At 34.5% G+C, this 20,701-nt stretch overlaps 1 protein-coding gene across 2 annotated transcripts in view; it reads right to left on the bottom strand.

The window, feature by feature from the left end:
- LOC100569162 overlaps positions 1-15,939 on the bottom strand; it is a 61,499-nt gene extending 45,560 nt beyond the window's left edge. For both annotated transcript variants that reach the window (XM_029488653.1, XM_029488660.1), the window contains exon 1: positions 15,561-15,939. In XM_029488653.1, the coding sequence (XP_029344513.1) occupies positions 15,561-15,855 (295 nt within the window). In that variant the 5' untranslated portion in view covers positions 15,856-15,939. The remainder of the gene's footprint in view (positions 1-15,560) is intronic.
- Positions 15,940-20,701: the final 4,762 nt, after the last annotated feature.

The raw sequence follows: 20,701 nt of genomic DNA, 5'->3' as shown, positions 1-20,701 counted from the left end.
AAAATAATATAGCAACATTTATAGTTCAAGTCCTTTACGTTTTATTAGTCTAAAAATAATTAAAAGTACCAGTTATGTACCCCCATAGACAACTCATAGAAGACTACATGTGTACATAATATAAAAAAACTCAGTTATGATACATAAGACAAGACGGAAAGGGGTTCCTCGGCAGTGAACGTGTCACACATATTCAACTGTCATTATTGGACACTAACATTAATAAAGTGATCATAATGTGATTAATAAATTATATTAATTGTTTGTTTTTTTTTCATCGATATAGGTAGGTCGGACCCAATTGGTGTATACGACAACAGGTATTTATATCATTCCCGAGGCGGGAGTCGGACTAGCGCGTGGTATGCCCCATCGAGATGAACCCATTACAGTTGTTATTCTACAATTATACAACAACACGAAGTTCGGGCACTATATATAATATATATTTTGAGTATAAATTGAGCAACTTATAATTGCGCCAGTAGGTATAATCAGTATTATACCTTAGTGCAGCACATAATATACTACGAATACATCAGAAGCACGTAAGACGTATGTAACGATATTATTATATACCATACCACGGTGTAGGTACATAGAGGTATATGTACACACACCAAAAACTGTTGATCAACAATATAGACGCAACAACATCAACAACAACGCCATGCTACCTATACACATCGCGATATCGCGTATACATCGTAAGTACACACAAAATCAACAACGGTCATCATCGCCGCGTGCGAGTCATACGCCATTATAATCATCACGCGCCCTGCACAGATTCGCATATAATATTATATATTATAAATTATTATAATAATAATTACAACACCACATCTCCGCCGCCGCCGAAGCCGTAACGACCGCGTTAATTGTACCGCAGCCGCCACCGCCTCCGACTCTGCTGCCGCCCGACCGTTTACCTATAGAACGTAGGTATATATACTATACATATATATATATATATATTATATCAGCGTACCTATTTGTTTTTCGCCATTGCCGCCGGCGCGCAACTTTTCTCCGTCCCCGTCGCCGTCGCCCCATTTGTTGGCAAACTCGTTACGCTCGCACAACCAACCCCCTTCCCCACACGCACAAGCACATTTGTGTCTATATGTGTATTATATAATATATGAGATGCTCGGAGGAGTTTACATATCGTTTATTCGGGGCCCGAGGACGTCTGCAGATAGATATTATGGTGGGGGCCGAAGTCGCGAGTCGATTGACACAGCGATTTATACTCTCATAATATTATCAATTCTCACATTATAATATGTAGGTACGATTATATCGAGACGGGCCCTTGCTACGGTCGCCACACGCCACCACACACTCTCTCTCCTAGATAAGGGTATATTATGAAATAATTTAATTCAAAAATAAAATAAATTACATTAATAATACAACGCTATACGAATGACGTACGAATAACGTTATCTATTATAATATTACACGAGGCGACCACTCGTATTATACATATTATAATAATATAATAATGTAGGTATAGGAAATGTGTGTATGATGGCCTTATACGGTGTAAGGCGTGCATCACACGAAATAATCAAAACTGTCTCGGTTTTTCAAACGAGCGTGACACTGCTCTGTGTCTTTGACTCTGAAACAATGTGACGACTATGCGATATCATAATTATACGCTGCAAACTTGCGCGAGTTCCGCACGTCTTGAGCGCGGTGCGGGCACTCGTCAGTAAGTTGCGTTTCACCCACCTGACCACCAGTCAAGAATCTTAGGTCGCGTTTAGACGTGACAAACATACATATATTATATTATGATTATCTCATACATGCGTGATAATAATATTATAGTAATATAATGTGCGTGTTTATTGTCGGATAGTGAAGTAGACGTGGCGAACTGTTGTTCGGTGTCAAACGGTCCTGCACTGCCACCGTCATCCGGTACGCGTTATACTATTATATACGCGACAGATTACACAGGTGTATAAATATATTAATATGGCATGCCTACACACACACTATTGTACACTATAATAGTGCGCTAACAATTATTTTATTGTACTCTCGCGGACGCGCCACCCGCTCTCGCCGTTTCCGCTTTTCCGGCGTCGGTGCAGCCGCTCTTCCTGCCATGCGTCCCCGCGGTCATCATCTCCCGCGCCATTTCCGCCCCCCCTCCCCCCCCCCCGTAACCATATACGACAGCAAATATTACGAACACTATACACCTACTGCAGCGACTATACCGTCACCTAGACACTATATTATATACACTGCTGTCTCGTCGTTGTACAGCTAGCGTACACCTTTTCCAACGTAAACTCGCCCACACGCACGCGCAAGAGGGCCTTTCTTCTTATGGTCGCAAATAATATTACACACGCACCCACACACACACGCACACCTATTGTCGTGTTTGGCGCTTCGCACACCGACCACCGGCAAAAACACAACGGAGCTACATTGTTATTTCGAGTGCGGCTAAGGCGGCGGCGATGAAAAGTTTCCACAAGTCGTTAATTATAATAATTTGCACGCCGCTGTTGCTATATACCGGTGGATGCGGCGGTGGTGCTAAACTGTTGTTGTTGTTGTTGTCGTCGTCGTCGTCGTCGTTGTCGTCGTCGTCGTCGTCGTCGTCGTCGTCGTCGTAGTGGTAGTTGTTGTTGTTGTTGTAAACTCAACGACGTGTAACTCCTCTGCCTCCTCGCACACACGCCCGCACCCACCGCCGCCACTACTAGTTATTAAACGACGACGGGCCGTTGTGTAAGGTGTACACACAAGTTAAACACTCTTGTTGTTTGTTGTTGGCTTTATGTTAAAACTTGATAATAATGGTAGCGGTATCTTTTTTCTCGTGTGTAATCCCGGGTAGATGATGATAATTTACCACTGCCGCGCGCCGCTGATAGTATTGCGTGGGGAAAATGATTTTTTAAGAGATTAATTGCACCGCCGCCGCCACGTACCACCACCAAAACCTACACCACCGCCACCACCACCACTGTGCACCGTCACTACCGCGACGAGCTTATTGTGCTTACATGTATATAATATAGTAAAAGTACTCGAAACAACGGCCACTATATATACATTATACCTATATATATATATAATGACTACCGAATAAGACAACAATGGTGTACTTTAATAGTATGTATTATGTATGATAACGCGTGTATTCGCCGATAGTATGATATAGCTGCAAGTGTATATCCACGATATGTAGATGTAATATATTATATATTTTTTTTATATTATTATTCACATCAGTACCTATATATATATTATAGTACCTACGACGTAGAGGTAGGTAACTACCTATTATTACTACTTGCATAATTCCACGTTTTTATGGTTTCGGTGGTCTGCGTGGGTGGGAAACACAACCTCGGAATCGTTAAAGTCAGATCGCACGCGTAAATATTATTTTCGTGGTTTTAAAACATAAAATGTAAATAAAATAAAACTAATTACCTATTTAATGAAGAATATAAAAAAAAGTATATATAAACGCTATAATAGCCATAGGCGGAAATCCATTAAAACGTCTTGAGGGAAAAGGTAGGATAATATTTTTTAACACCTATAACTTAGCTGCACACCAAACGATTTAAAATAATAATAATTAACATAAAAAAACACGACATCATTTTTTATGGGGAGGGGAGGGGGGTGTATTGAAACCTCTGGAGAGTTGGCTCCGCTGCAGAAAGCCAACTTCCTCTGATTTCCGTCCACGTGTGATGTGACTCCCCGTAAATATGATTTTTAGGCTGACCCACCTAGGTCGAAAGTTTTGGCACAGCCACTAATAATATAACTTTTATAGTTTAAAAATACGAGGGCCGTGAACATAATATTATATTGCAATAGTTGTAACCGTCTACACATATACGTGTATATTATTATATATATTAACAATTATAAAACCGGTAGTATAAATCGGTATATTATAATATTATACGAGTAATATGCAATACACTATTATATGTGTGTTGTAATATTATGCATGAGTAGGCGATTTAAAAATGGTCGTTATTAAATCTGTCTTTAATTGTTTTTTTTTTTTCAATGTTAAACTTTATTATATAATATTTATAATACCATCAAACTCCAACCAGCTCTCGTACATATAATGCCCTAACCCTTTTATGTACACACGCACGTGTGCTACTTCTGCTCTATACATATATATTATATTATTATATATGATATTATACGCATACCTATTATATAAACATATATATTATATACCTACCCATATATTATTATAAGTACGAACCGATACGGGTAATTCGCAGCTACAACATATCACACAAACATGAGTTGCCACCACTTCATCCTGCTCGATCTCACAGCATACTGCGGCTAATATTACCGAAATAATCGCTCTCGGCCCGTCCGTCTACCACGCGCCAGCCGTGTCCATCATCGTATTATACACAATAATTTAAACGCCGATTCTTCCTCACGTATAACACTATAGCTGCATAAGTACTCATTATAAGCCGCGTCCCACTCCGCGCCACCAATCGCACTATAACAATAATATATTGTACTGTAATATGTGTACTTCACCTATATACGCACTATAGTGAATGCGTTTATCGTATTGATATGTATTTCGACTGCACGCGATCTGCAGTGGTAGCAAGGACGAGAACGTTTCATTATTATAATTTTTTTTTTAGATCGAACCCGCCCCATTGACCTCCGATGTTATGTTATTATTATACGATCGAAAATATCTTATGTAGTTATGCGCACGTTATTTTTCTAATCAATTTGGATTGAATTTGTGTTATTATGTTATAATATTTATACGAATACTACATAGGTACGTATCGTTCAAAGTAGGTATACTGGGTCGGCCTCTTTTAAGCTTTGGTTCGATGGCTGTTTGGTTATTTAGTACCCCGTATAATATATTTTTTCTAATACACCTGTCCCGTTATTCCAGTACAAATTTAATAATGTTAAAATGTTATAGGTAATGTTTTTTTTTTTTCTTAGGTACGTGTTTAATTGTTTATTATTTTATCCCAAATTATATTTTAATGGCAACGATATTTAAATTATCCTCCAAGCTTGTTTTGACGGGTTGAAAATGTAGGATTGCGTGGAACGGTATCGCTCATCCATGCGAGACGACACTGAGTCAGCGTTATAGGTATACCATACTCATTCGAAAATCGTAAAATTAACATACAATTATAATTGAGCGATCGATTGCTATCGAACAAAAATAATCAAATGTTAATTCTGTTAAACTCGTTTTAATATTATTATCATAAATTTGTTACAACCGTAATACAATATTCGTTAACCCGGCATCCGCGTGTTCACTGGTGTTTGCAGGTACATAATATAATATAATGAATTACGAAACAAATCAAAATGTTCAAACCGATTGCAGTGAAACAATGTCAAAAATGAAATGAAATCTACGCGTATTCAACGAATAATGTTTTATAATAAATTATTATAAATTGGGTTTAAATATTATATAAATACATAACAATTATTATATTATTAGTTTTTTATTGCTCACTAAAAGTAAAAGTACTGAAATACTTTTTTTTGCGTTATACCCTATTTGTTAATTGTTATATTACGAATGAAAAAATGTATGAAGTACCAAAAAAAAATACAGACTCAGGTTAGGTTTCATACGTAACCACGGTCGTTTGGTTGATGGAATTAGGGCTGGGTATGATGTTATAGAAAAAGTGTGCGCCATTTTTTACTTATTTATATACGGCCGCCCTAAAACTAATTAACTCGACCTAATCATATAAGGTCTGGTGCAAAAAGGCATCCTTTACCACCCCGTCATGGAGAAACGTATGCCTATTTCATGCTCTAACACGCGGTGTTATATATACACACATCACGCATATTATATAATAAATGTTGACCTATCGGTTGTCTCTCTTTAAAATTTTTTTCATTTTCTGATTTAAAAAATTAGTCACGAAATCCTGCACGTCGTTTTGCGCACGATCGATGGATTCTGGATACAATATAATATAATATTTTAAACTCTGCGCGCAGACCAACGTACAACGTTTACGGCGGTATCTCGTTGTCGATATAATGTGCGTACACCGTCGCGGTAGACATTCGCATTAACAAAAAACCGCCTTTATGATTGACGACGACCAACCCCCCCCCCCTGCCACCACCGACTGTATAATTATTACGTGCTATATATAATACGTATTAACGAGATATATAGTCGTTGTGCAGTGTATATACACGTATGGTGCATCTCGGCCGATAACGGAACGGTTTTTTATTTTTATTTTTTTTTTTTATCAACTCTGTTGTTTCAGCGACACGCGACGACAATAATCGACGATCTCATCACTAGCGCACATTGTCGGTCGTCATCGCCGCCGTGGTGTTTATCGACAAAATAACTACCCCTCCCCCTCCAACCACTCGTGTACGAAGTCGGTCGTCTGTTTATTGCGCTTATCGTCTCCGGAGCTTGTTAAAGTCTCCGGGCGATTGTCGTGATGCGAGTAAACACGGAGAGGCTTTAAATCGATCGAACTTCACTGCACAATCCCTAAATATCGTATTATTATTATTATTATTATTATGTGTGTGTTGTTATTAATAGTGTGTGGCGTAGTATTATGTAAAATATATAATATACTATAGGGGGCGCGTGTAGTACAGACCATAAAAATAAAATAACATTTAATATACGAAATATGTATTACACATGTTATTATGGCTTAGGTACCGAGGCAGCAGTAATCAACCATACAAAGACTACTAAAAATATAATAGTATAATAATTATTATCGACATATTAAAATATTAGAGAAAACAAGTATTGCAAATGCTGTAGACTATTTTTTTTTAAGAACCAATTTATTGCGGAAGCTAATTATTTTAAATGAACCGTAGTATAAATATATTAATGCCTTACCTAGGCAAATAAATAGTGGTTATTAACAATCAGCAGACTGCAGAAAAGTTATGGTTCTGATGATAAAAGCTTATAAAGATATACGTTACTTAGAACTAAAACGTCATACAAATTTTTCGTCTATCGTTATTTAAAATAGTGTTAATACCTATTAAATTTAAAAATAATAACTATTGCGGGTAGGTAATAGCCGGGATACGGAGTATAAAATAATCAATTCTTTGATTCTTAGATTGTTTGCATGAAATAAATGTTTCTACGAAACCACTAGACTTTTAAATAAATATATTTTGAAATATTTCGTTTCGCGTTATTTTTTGTTCAATGATATTCTATAAATTACGTTTCCGTTATTTTTTTGTTTAATGATATATAATATATTTTGTTAATCGTTACGTTTTGTTTTGCGATATTTAATTATTTTTACAATCGCTTTCCGTTAAAATAACGTTTACAAATTTCAATCGTTTTTTGTTAAATATAACGTTATAATCATAACGTTATTATAACGATTGCGAGACCTGATTGTGTCTATTGACTGAAAAAGGTAAAACTATTTAGTAGATAAGAAGACTGTCAAAAAGAAGTTCGAATGAAAATTCGTATATTAGATAAATTAAAAGACATAAAAATTATGAGAATTATTTAACTATGAAAATAGAAAGTTACCTATAACAGTAGTATTGTATTATAAAAAAAAAACAAAATATGAAAAATTATGAAAAAAATTACAAATCTAACAAATTATTTCAAGAAATTGAAAAATAGAAGAAAAATATATTTGCTTTGTATAATAAACAAAATTTTTATTTTTTGTCGCTATAATATATCTTGTTGTTTCTAAATAATATATACATACATACTTATTAATCATTAATAAAAAAAATTTAATATATATTAATATTTAATTAAATTAGTTAATTATTAATTATTATCGAGTTATGTTTATAATTATTATGTTATTAAATAATTAATTAAAGTATCTAATGTAATAAAAAATATATAACAAATAATGCTTAAAGTCATATTTTGAGTTAATTTGAATCAATATAGTATTACTAGTTGTTTCGAATCAACCGATTAATTTAATTTTGGTAATAATTAGATTTCATCTTTAGAGCAAAACCTAGAATAAAATTATTTTTTAGTAATTTGGTTAATCTTTTACTCAAAATATAATATAAAATTAACAGTATTTATTTGATAATGCACCAAAAACTGAGGACGACACTCCTATAGTTCTATGATTGCGTGAATATGAACAAATATAAAAAACTTAATATTCTTCAGTTTTTTCATCAACTGTTGTATATAAAACCGTAACGTAAAGAAGATTATTGAATAATAATGCTGTAAAAGTATTCATAATTTCAAATTGAATAAGTCACATTGACATCCATATTTAAATATTATTACATATTAGTTATTAGTTATTACATACAATTAGTTATTATTTGTACATTGGTTTCATAACTTGTTTTTAAATTTTAACTCCCAATAAATGCAATGAGTATAGTCTTTTGCTTTAATACACACGTTATCGATAACAGCAAGTTATAAACGTAGTCATGGTTTTGCGTGTGGCAATTTATAAAAAATCAAGAAGCATATTTTTTGATATTTTATAGTGATTATATTTTTTTTATAGTTCAAAATTAACTATTGTGACGAATAACAATTTATTATTATTAAATTGCAGTCGAAATGATGGAAAGTTCTGTAGTTGTTATACTATAGAGTTCCTACTGTTGTTTGTTTACAGTTCTACGTAGTTTAAATTTAAAAAAAACAAACGCGGAAGTCGCTTTGCTGTATAGTAGGTGTCGAGTATGCCTCATCACTGTCTATGAATTATTGTATACGATAAAAACTATTCTGAATGGTGGCAGGTCTAGATTTCCAAAGTTATTTTATAATGCTATTAGTAATTATTTTGTTTTTAGCATTACAATGGGTAAATACATTTTTCCAAAATTGTTAATTGCTATAAGAACGACATAATATGAGGAACTTTGAATTTAATAAATTGTCAATCCTTGGCTATTAAAATTGAAAATGAATAATCGTATGAATATAAAATTTTGAAAGTTATTTTTTACTTTAACAATTTTCAAATATTATGTGGTTTGTCAAAATTTAAACTTCAAATGACTATTAAGATAATATTTATTTTCTATGCTTTCCAATTCTTATAGGTATGTATAAATGATGAAGTATCTTGTATTATGTTTACACTTTGAACAATTTTTTATCAATATAAATCACGAAAAAAGGTGAACATTTGTTATGTTTATAAATAGATCGAAAAGATCAAAAATATTTTGAAAATGTTATAATAATAATATTATAATATTATTATAATGTCTGAGAAATGATTGATTTCCCAAAGTTTCAACCAATTCTATATTTGCTACCAAAAAACACCATGAGATTTGAAGATTAAAAAAATTGTACTGTTCCATAAGGAAATAAGACAAAAAAAACTTGTAGTTGTAGTTATACCGCGCGTTGAATAGACCTCCACTCGGAACATAAAATATCAGAATTTTGATAGAAAACCGAAAATTCGTCACAAATTCATTAGCCTTAAAATGTAATTAAAACATAATAATCCTGGCCTATACCCGCCGCGCCAGTATAGTATAATATATTAATATCGGTATGTGGCCTACTATTTATACCTACACGAATCGGTTAAATGCGTGATGATCAATATAACCACTCATTTGCAGCAATGACCCGTCTGAATTTGTTTTAATTATTACCAAACACATAATTAAACCAAATACACACCGAACAAAATATGCAGTAGGTATTCGATACGAATTTTACTAAAATATGTAGGTATTACTTCGGTATATCACACATAATTCGAGGTGAGCGCATTTATATAATTTATGGGTAATATGCACATTAACACATTATACAATACATATTAAATAATATAACATATATATATATATATATATATATTTAAAATTGTACAGAAGACAGGACTAATAAGAGGCGCGATGGAGTTATTGCAATATATATGCATATAATATTACTACAGGAGAAAATAAGCGTATTTATTCGTGGAGGTAGACAATCCTAATATTCCGTTTACATTCACGAGGGCACAGTGGGCGATGCTCAAGACGAACTCGTTCACTCGAACGACCCTCAATGATCGGGACGAGCGACGATATAACGGTATAAACGATATCCTCACCCTCTATATAATATCGGCTGTGTCGCTCGCCAGACCGCACACCGCTATAGTTCGTTTAAAAAATAAATAATATAACCGTCGTCGTACTGTATACGTCTTTTTCCCGCTGCTGGTGACTAATCATCAACCACCGCCGCCGCCATGTCCCCGCGTGAAATTCGCCTAGCTTCTTTCTTGTTCATCCCCCATACGTTATTACACACACAGTATGCGGGTTACCTCCACGCACCACTAAACCACCGCCACTGCCCGTAGAATATATACATATACCTATGTATGTATGTATTTACGTATGTAGGTATGTACGTATGTATGTATGTATGTATGTATGTATGTATGTATATATGTACATACATGCGGGCACTCATGAAATAATTTTCCTCCTCAAACGACATTTGGCGCTAATTCACCGGGCGCTGTATAATGGTGCTCCGACTGCGCGGTATAAATCCCTATCGTGGTCGGCGGCGGTTTAGTTTGCGGGACTCGAACGTGATGAAAAACTAAAACCCGTCGAAACCGCAGCTATATTATATTATATTATAATATAATATATTGTAATTGCATATTATTATTATTAAAACGATATACATAAATATATAATATGTATAATACTGTATACAGTGCGCGTCGCGCGGCGCAACACCACCACGACGTCGTAAATATCTCGTGAGGTATGCGTCTGCTAGTGACGGCGCGCCAAACGAAAAAACGTATTACAATCAACGCCCCGCAGGAGTCGCCGACGGAGGTGGTGGTGGCGGCGGTGGACGTACGAAGTTTTAGCGGACTCGCGGTCCCGGATCGCCGCCGACGCCATGCACGGTGGGGACCTACCTGTATTAAACGTGTATAGTAATACCGGAAAATGCGTTGGGGTGGGCCTTTTTTTTTGCGACCGGATATTCTGATAATATTGTGGAACTCTCCGTTTCGGCGGCGATTATCGCGAAGTTTAGATGTTTTTTTTTTTTGTTGCCGGTCCCGCCACGTCCCGAGCCGTGCTATATACCGACAAACCTTCCTGCACAGTGCATTACGCACTATATTATTACACGCCATACTATTATGTATACTATTACATATTATTACTTGGCCATCACCGACTGCGCCCGCGGTTTGACTGTCGAAACGATCATCGCGGTCTGACAAACCAGCACCGGTGTTGCGAATAATAACGCGGGGCCTCCGAAGAAGGAGCATCATAATATAATAACATGTACACGTATATATTATATACAGCGGCGGTGGTGGCGTTTTTGCTGCCCGTCCACCGCGCGCGCGACACGAGCAACGCGAAAAGTTTTCTTTGCCGTTGTCCCTCCACCCGACCTTCATCTCGTCCGTTCGCGCCTCATGAATACTAAAGCGCATCCATCATCACCACTTCCACCGCCACGTACATATATATAATATATGTATTATATTTGTATATGAAATATATGAATACGCGAATAACGCGCGTTACTACCCCGCGCGCGTGCAACACAAACAATAACCGAGTAAATACGACAGCAGCGGGGCGGCCTCCTCTCTTTATAGTTTATATTATAATATACTCTTCTCGCCGCCGGACGTTGTTGACTAAAAACCGTAGTGATCATTTAAACGACGCGTCGACTGTCGGCTTTTAATTTACCCCGGGCGACGACGACTGCTTCTGCTGCTGCCACTATATCGCAATAATAATAATGTACTCTAGGCGCGCGCACGCACATAATATTATTATATTCTTATTGTTGTACTAGTTTTTTTTTATTTTTTATTATTATTATTTTTCACTTCAGACAACAAACGCCGCGACGGAGTTCGCGTTTTTCATATATTGTTATATACCGTGTCCTCGATCGTTCTTTATTTGCACATACGCGTGTGGGGTGGGCCGGGTGGTATGTAACGCGCACACCGCAACCGTTTATTATTGTGTATATATTTTCACGTACGCACCGATGCTTTTCGCGTATTCTGTCGCACGGCGGGCGGATGAAATTGGCGGCGGGCGGGAGAGCGACTCGGCAATCAAACGGCTGCCGACGATGATGTAGATCGACATAAACTAACCTTCACCGCCACCCACCACCCGCCGGCCCGTACATATCGCGTCGTGGTGGCGTTACGTACCAATAGTACCTACACGTAAGTTGTCGCCTCCATTTGATTCCTACACCTCCACTCGCCTCCTCCGACGCGTACCTATATACCTGTGTGTGTGTGTGTGTGTGTGTGTGTGACTATATATATATATAACATATACGCATGTGTGTCTGTGCATATATATTTATGAAAACGCTAAACGTATTTACTCCATTCGGTTCGTCACCGTCACTACGCCGCCGCCACCGCCGACGTCACCGCCACCTCCACGGTAGTTTTATCATTATTCTAGTAGTTTACGACGCGTACGACAGCGGTTCGTTTAACAAACAATAATCCGTTTATTTTTATCGCGCCAGCGCGCGTGTGGTATTGGATTCGTCGTTTACTATATTATATGTCTATATATTATGCACTACCACACGAAATTTCCGTCATATACGAACGGGCTACACGAGACGAGGTGGCCGTTTACCTAAATCGAGACCGGTGAATTGATTCCGGGGCAATTACGAAGTATGCATGAGTTGATTCCCTTTTTGTTGTATATCAGTGAAAAATGAGAGAAAAAAAGTATTTATGAGGGAAATGACGCACAAGTATGCAACCAAATCCTCATTGGCAGGTACCAATTTTTTGAAAGAGATGTCTTTCGAATTTACCTTCGCCTCAATAGTCCCATAGCTTATGAAAAAAAAACCAACTATGACAATGATTGACAACATTTAATAACTAAGTCAAATAAGTTTAACCTATTTTTATTATAGTCATGGTAGCGCAGAGTACATTAAAATATGACATATTAAATCAAATTTGACATATTTATCAAATTTAATAACTAATGAAAAATTTTTGTTAGACCGGTCGTCTAGGAGAATGCAAATAAGCTGAAAACTTAGAAATCAACTAGATGCGTGCTGGGATTCGATTTAAACGTCCTTCGCAAATGAACTCGAGAATCAATTACCTAATACAAAAAGTAAATAAATCTCGGGAATCAACTCACCCATACCGATGTACCTACCTATACAATAACTGGTATATTTGACGATAACAACTCCTGTTCTCTAACACGACTGAGTAAAGTATGGTGCACTTATATTATCTTAGAGATGTACGACAATCATGATACTATACATCGGGAGTGCGCACTATATCACGAAACAGATTGGTTACTATATTTACTGTTTTAAAGTTTCGCACGATATTTCCATTCCCGGCAACCACATGAATCGCTTCACCAGTTCGACAATAGATAATGGTTTTTATGAGACATAAGAAGACACAAAAGTATATAATTTGCAGCGCGCGCATAATGAAATACAATATATAACTACATAGGTTAACATAGTAAAATAAACTAAATAAGAGGTCTGAAAAACACGATGTATATATAACAGAGATGCGCCCTAGCTCATGCCCATTGGCACCACTTAAATATGTTCGACTCGGTAAAAAAAAAATATCTATAAGTTTTGTGCGGATATGTCCATAGATATATCTATAGAGTATGAATAGTTATGAAAATAAAGCTAATACTAACATCATAATATAATATGATAAGTACCTATGTAATTATATTTTATTATATAATACGCGTCCCTACAGTGCAGGGTTTTAAAGGGATATGCACGTTTATATGCGTCAGTTCTCTAATTTAGCGCATATAATATATGCGTATGTAGTAAGAGTACATGATATGGGAAACAGGAATACGTATATAAAAACATCTGAGTGTATTATGTAATGTACACTCGTTCAGAAGACCAAATATTTGAAAACAAATTAATTGCAAAGGTTATTTATACCTGAATACAACATTGCACCCACATGCAATAAAACATATCAGTAGTACATATCATATTGTATTATACTATATTAATACATGATAAACCATACAAAAGATTGAAAAAGAGATAAATAGTTTTTTTTACGAGCAATTGTAATTATAACTTTAATTTACCTAAACTTAATATTTTTTAATTCATATTGCTTCAATTATTATGTGAAGTTCTAAACTACTATTATTAATTGTGTATGATTTATTTTGATTATCAACCAATTAAAGATTTCAAAAAAATATTACACAAAAAAATCTATGTTTACAGTTATGAATCACTGAAATGAAAAATCACCGAAATATCGGTGTGTAATGTGTATACTGTATACACATATTATTTCATTCTTTTTATTGACTGTGCAACTTTGTTATTAGTAAATACATTTATTGTGTATTTCTGAAAAAAAGTGATGGAAAATATATACCTAAAATACGAACAAACTTAATATAAACCAGATGAAATTTCCAGTTGAAACTTCAAAGAAAACCCAAAAGAAAATTCGTATTTCCGAAATAAAAGTGTGCGATATTTATTTATACATTTATCTTATCTTGAATATAAAACTACCTATGTGAAATTAGATGGTGATTTTTTTTTTGGCAAGTGCGTGGCATTAAAAGTTGCTGGCTACGTCACTGATGATGTCAAAATTGAACAGTTAACTGCATTTTATGCCATTGTCAGCATTATTTGAAAAAAATCTAGGGAAACTATAAACCTTATTTAAGAGCGAGGAATTTAATAATATGATTATACTGTAATATAGAATAACGGCATTGCAGTAAACACATATTTAAAATTAGTTTACTGTATAATATCCACAAACTATAAGCTTTACGCGTCTAAAAATGACTTATAATTTATAATAATAATAAAAATAATAATAATATCAATAGTTGTTACTGTAACTGCAAGACATAATTTATCCCATAGCATCGAGAAAATATATTTTCCTATTTAAGTTTAAATCATTGATGAACCGTTGTGAATTTATTTCTTTGCCGTTTGCGTTTCACAATAAAATATATTTTTCATTTAATTTTTAAGGGAGTAGATATTATTAGATCTGTATCTAAAATTTAACATATAAAATATAGGTACCTACATACCTGATGCATACTATAATAATATCAGTCGAACGCCTGTGCATTACGGACATAAAGGATAAGTATTGAGGATAATGTTAACGCTCGTCTCTATTGTCAATATAATAATATGTAGTATAAATATATATAATTATTAAGTTTCACTTAATACATTGATTTGTTAATATTATCTAATATCTTCATAGTCTATATTAGGTATATCGTTTTATACCATATTATAAAAGTCATTTAGAATTTGGCACGCTCTAACGGTATCCGTAGGTCCGTTGTATTTACAAAATGTCGTATAACACCCTATCACACAGAACGATACTGCATGCAATCGCTTTTCTGAAAACTATCGTAAATCGAATCTCTAAAATTACCTGGATCGTCCTGGTCCAGCTGATCTTCGCGTTCCTCTTTACTGCTGTCGTCTTCTGTATTAGCCGTGTCGTCATCGCCGTCGTCGTCACCGTCGTCATCGTCGTCGCCCGTGGAGTCGTAAGTCGGTTCCGGATAAGTTTTGCGATCCTGAGTCGCCGATGAAAACCGTAACGGCATCGGTGGCGGTCCCCCTCTGCTGGCGGACGCCAACCCCAAACTCCGGACGCCGTTGTCGAGCGAAAGGGACGCGATCAGTGCCACGGTGCAGCAGGCCATCGCCACGTACGTCGTCATAATATAATGAATATTACACAGCTAAACGTATCCGCGTTCGTGATGGCGATATATCGTCTTATTTCGGCGTGTACTCGTCGATGCGTGAATCTATAATCAATAACAAATAGCGGAGGGCGGTGAGACGGTGTATATTATGTAATATATATATATATATATATATATATATATATATATATATATATATGTATAGATGTGGGTGTGGGGTACTGGGGTGTGCGTGTGCGTGGAAAAAATAAGAAGAAAAAAATTGTTTATAACGCAATAATAACCCGATTTTTATCGGCTAAACAACCGTTTTTTGGCCACTCGCCAACCGCCGTCGTCCGCGTCGTCGTCGCCGCCGTCATTACGATATATAGTGTTGTAGGACTCGTCCCCTCGACCCCGCGAGAATCATCCCGTCCCCTGTTCGTACCCGGGCCCTCTGCTGTATAATAATAATAATAATAACATACACTAGGTAGATGCGATTGTCGCGGGCGCCGGCAGGCAGGTCATTAGCGGCGCGACGGTGCGCGGTCGACGCATACGAGCGTTTAGACCGGACATTGCCGCTGCCGCGGCCTGCAAAGGATATGAGAATGGAGCGACGTATGCGCAACACTTCCGTATTAAACCGCTCACGCTGACGCTATCGGGGTCTCGGTGAACGCGCGCACACACACGCACACACTTGCGTGCCTAAATAATGCATTACTCCGTTTGTTTGTGTTGGCGGACGAAAAATATACAGATACGGCCGCAGCGACATGGCGTGTACATCACAAATATATTACATGATATGATATGCATATATTATATTTATCACGTCGTATAATGTTATATATACGGGGTGATTCACCGCCACGCATAGCTCGCCCCTTTTTTTTCTTCTTCGATAGTGCAGCTATTCAAAATCTGGTTTTTGGAATTTTTTAATATACTACTCGAAGACCGCATATTTTCAAGTTCCCGAGGTTTTTTTTGCTCTACTTAAGGCGAGTGTCACGTGGAGATACAAACGTTTGCTTTTCAAATGAGAACCCCCATCCCCCTTCTACCATGTCTACTGTAATGTTTTTAAAAAAATTTGACGTACCAAAATTTAACTTCAAAACCATAGTACATTTTTTGAGTTATTGAACTTTATGTACTAAGGGTAATGGTAATACGTCCGTGATAATGGGTTTGAAATTTATGGGATCTATATGGTGGTTCAAACATTTTAGTACCTAGGTAATTTATATTTTATTTTAATCCATCGACATTTTAATTTGTAAAAATGGCACAAGTGACCAAGTATAATCTTAATCCAATATTACATCTATATTATATTTTTGTAATACCATTTTTAAAGATTATTATCCTTATAAGTGGTGATGGTGAGCATGTTTGGGGAATCACCCTGTATATACGTATGAGCGTGTGTTTGGGTGTTGGTTGCATATTGTGATCATCACGTCATTATTGTTATACTTGTCAGACACTGTAGGTACCTCATGTCCCCATCACGAGATACAAACCAGTGGTGAGGAGGTAACGACTTTAATACTAATAACATGATATATACGTTTACCTATATTCATAGATATATATAATATACAACGCACGCGGTATACAATTAGTTTTATTTTTTTCCCAGCAGAACTGAACTAGGATTATATTGCAATACATTACACTGCACGTTTAAATAAATAATATAATTTATTATATTATACTCCATTCCAATACATTGGTTCTATAATGGTTTTTTAGTTTTTAAAAAAAATACCTACGTAGACGAGTGTTCTAGAAACATAATGTCGTCTTTATTACATTTTCTTGACTTTTGGTGAAAATCGTGGCATAGAATCGTAGAAACTTAGGAAAAAAACTGTGTATGCAATTTCCTATAAATTTTCCATCAGGTCGTTAAACGTCCCATATTCGAAAACGCATTTTATAGACGGATATAAAATTGTTCTAAAATTTTCTTACCCCATATTTTTTCATTAGAAATCGATATAGATATTTTTCTGAAATTTATAAAATAGTAAACTTTACATTGTTTTGTAACAACTAACCAAACTTACTGGGAAATGATTATTAATTTATTATATTTACCATGTATTAAAATACATCACAACTAAAATAAAGTTACGGAGACTTAAAATGCGCATTCATATTATACTACCTCCATAAACTTAAAAGTTTAATAATTTAATAATAAAAATTAATTTGTAAATTTGAAGTTTTTTTATACTATAAAATAGGAGAAAACAGAAAACTACTAAAAACCTCCTCTCCGTATCTTTGTTAGAATACAATATAAATTAATCGTAGTTAATATGATAATTATTCACACCCATTCATGTGGTTTACCCAAAACATCTAACGAGGGCCTAAAATTGTCGCAGTATAATACAACAATAATCGTATAAAAGAATATCCGCTGTTAAAATGTTAACCTTCGATTATTATAATTTTTTTAATTCAAACATATAGATATGCGATAATATACGCTTAACCAAATAAAATTGTTTTGAACCTATATAATACATCTGTACCTATACCTATATTATCCATATATACTATATATATATATATATATATAGGTACTGTGTATACAACTACCTATATAATAACTTAATATTGCAGGAATAAACGACTATATATAGTCTGTTGTGATGATAGTATAATACGATACATATTGTAATGGCAATATATTTTATCAAAATAAATGACAATTACCTAATTGTTATATTGTTATAATACACCATCACATAACTATAACACTATACATCTACCTACACATATATTATAATATTATGGTATAGTAGTATTTACATAGTTCCTATAAGAATCACCTGTTTTAGTGGGATGAGGTTTTTTTATTGTTCAAAATAATTATGTTTATCGATAGAGATTTCGGAATTTTTGTAATATTTCAATACACGTATTCTACAACGGTAAAATGAATAAAATTTATACTTTCTTTTAAATTTTTTAATAGAACGTAAAAAAAAAGACTAAGGTACATATTGTTAAACATTGTAGCATTATCATACTTTATTGATTTATAATATTGTGATATCTATTTTTCCAAAATGTGTATATTACGTAATAACAATAAGTTTAGGTGACAATCATTATAAACTTTAAAAAAGAATACAAAAAAATACACAATAGATTATTATTTTTATTAAATTATATATGATTTACTATTATTGGTTTACAAATATTATATTACACCTAATCAGTTTAGGTACCCATGGCGTAATATAAACTATACGACAGTAGCAATATTTAACACATCGTTTGATTGAGCGTGACTGGTTCTAGGTATATTCAGCTAACGTATGTACACCTAAACAACGTAATTTTGTGCGTTTTCACCTCCCCAAATTTTATATTCGGGACAGCACTGCGTAGGATTACTTTTATTACTATATTCGTTGCTGCGGTCGGTACCCCGCATATACACTATGGATGATACCACCAAAATTCCACTACCGCGCGAGCTGGTTTCTCTCCATCCGCTGACTCTGCTATTGTATTTAATGTATTAATGTATATAATAACAACAACTATAAAATAAGGTAAATAATATTAGTGACGGTCCCTGGAGAGTGTATGCGCGCGTCGTGGATTATGCGGTTGATACTCGTAATTATTATTGTTATATTATGCTTATGCTACTATATATAACAGCCATATTACGACTAAGTCCATATAACTTTATTCTGACATCGCCGCGTTACATATACGTCATTTATGCGTTAGTTTGATATTTTTTACAACTAATTAGTAATTTATAATATTATTTAAAAATTTAAATAGCTGATTTAGTTGAAAAAAAAAGAAAGAAAATTAACAATAGATGTTTGACAATAGAGGTAATCTGTTGATACTGTGTATATATGTATGAATGTTAATTGTATATATTTCTTTGCTCGTTCGCCAAAACTGGATTGGAGGGAGGGTTTACGGTGGCAAAGCAAAAAGCCATAATATAATAATAACAATGACGGCAGTAGTAAAAAAAAGTACTAACAGCAGTATAGCGACGGCAGTAAAATAATAATCGTAAACATAGTAGCAGTGGCATAGTAGGTCTTATATAGTCGGAGGGTGTGGTGAAAAGTAAAACAGAAAGAGGAATATAGGCAGAGGGGCCGTGAAGGTAACATTAACGCCGAATAACAGTTATTCGAGTGAAAAAGTTTTTCTTCTCGTGCCTAAGTCCGGACACATGGCATTGTTATATATTTTGATTTTTGAGTAAAGTAGTTAATGCCAGTGTCTAGCACCCGCAACCTGTGTTATAAAAACAAATTGATAGTCATACATAAAGTTAATATACATAAATATCTATATTATCTATATCACTACCTATATTAGGATATAGTGTTATTTTTATTAAGAAATGAGAGTTGAGAATTGGGAATTCAATGCGACAATAACGGGTTGTATACTTGTATACTTGTATATTATAGCTTCGTATCTTGTGATAAATTATTTTAACCAACTAAAATTAAATTTTAGATACGCCGCCCTATTAATGATTATATTATATAATCAAGATAATTTATATTATTTATGATAAACTACATATTACAGTAGTACGTATAGAACATAAAATTACACTATCTAATATGAAATTTATTAGCATGTAGATACAGAAATATTTGATGTTTTTACATCTTATTAGTTATTAGTAAATAGTTATTTTCTTATTATTAATATTATACACATACCTACCATAATCGCAAATATTGATTTTATATTTTTATAATAATATAATATGTGTTAAATGTTAGTATAACATTTTTTTTTACTAAAAAAACAAAAGAAAAATCATGAAAAAGTAAGAAATCTCAGAAAC

Source organism: Acyrthosiphon pisum, chromosome X (assembly GCF_005508785.2).
Source record: "Acyrthosiphon pisum isolate AL4f chromosome X, pea_aphid_22Mar2018_4r6ur, whole genome shotgun sequence".
Taxonomy (NCBI): domain Eukaryota; kingdom Metazoa; phylum Arthropoda; class Insecta; order Hemiptera; family Aphididae; genus Acyrthosiphon; species Acyrthosiphon pisum.
Note: the sequence above shows the minus strand (reverse complement) of the source record. Positions and strands in the feature narration are given on the sequence as shown.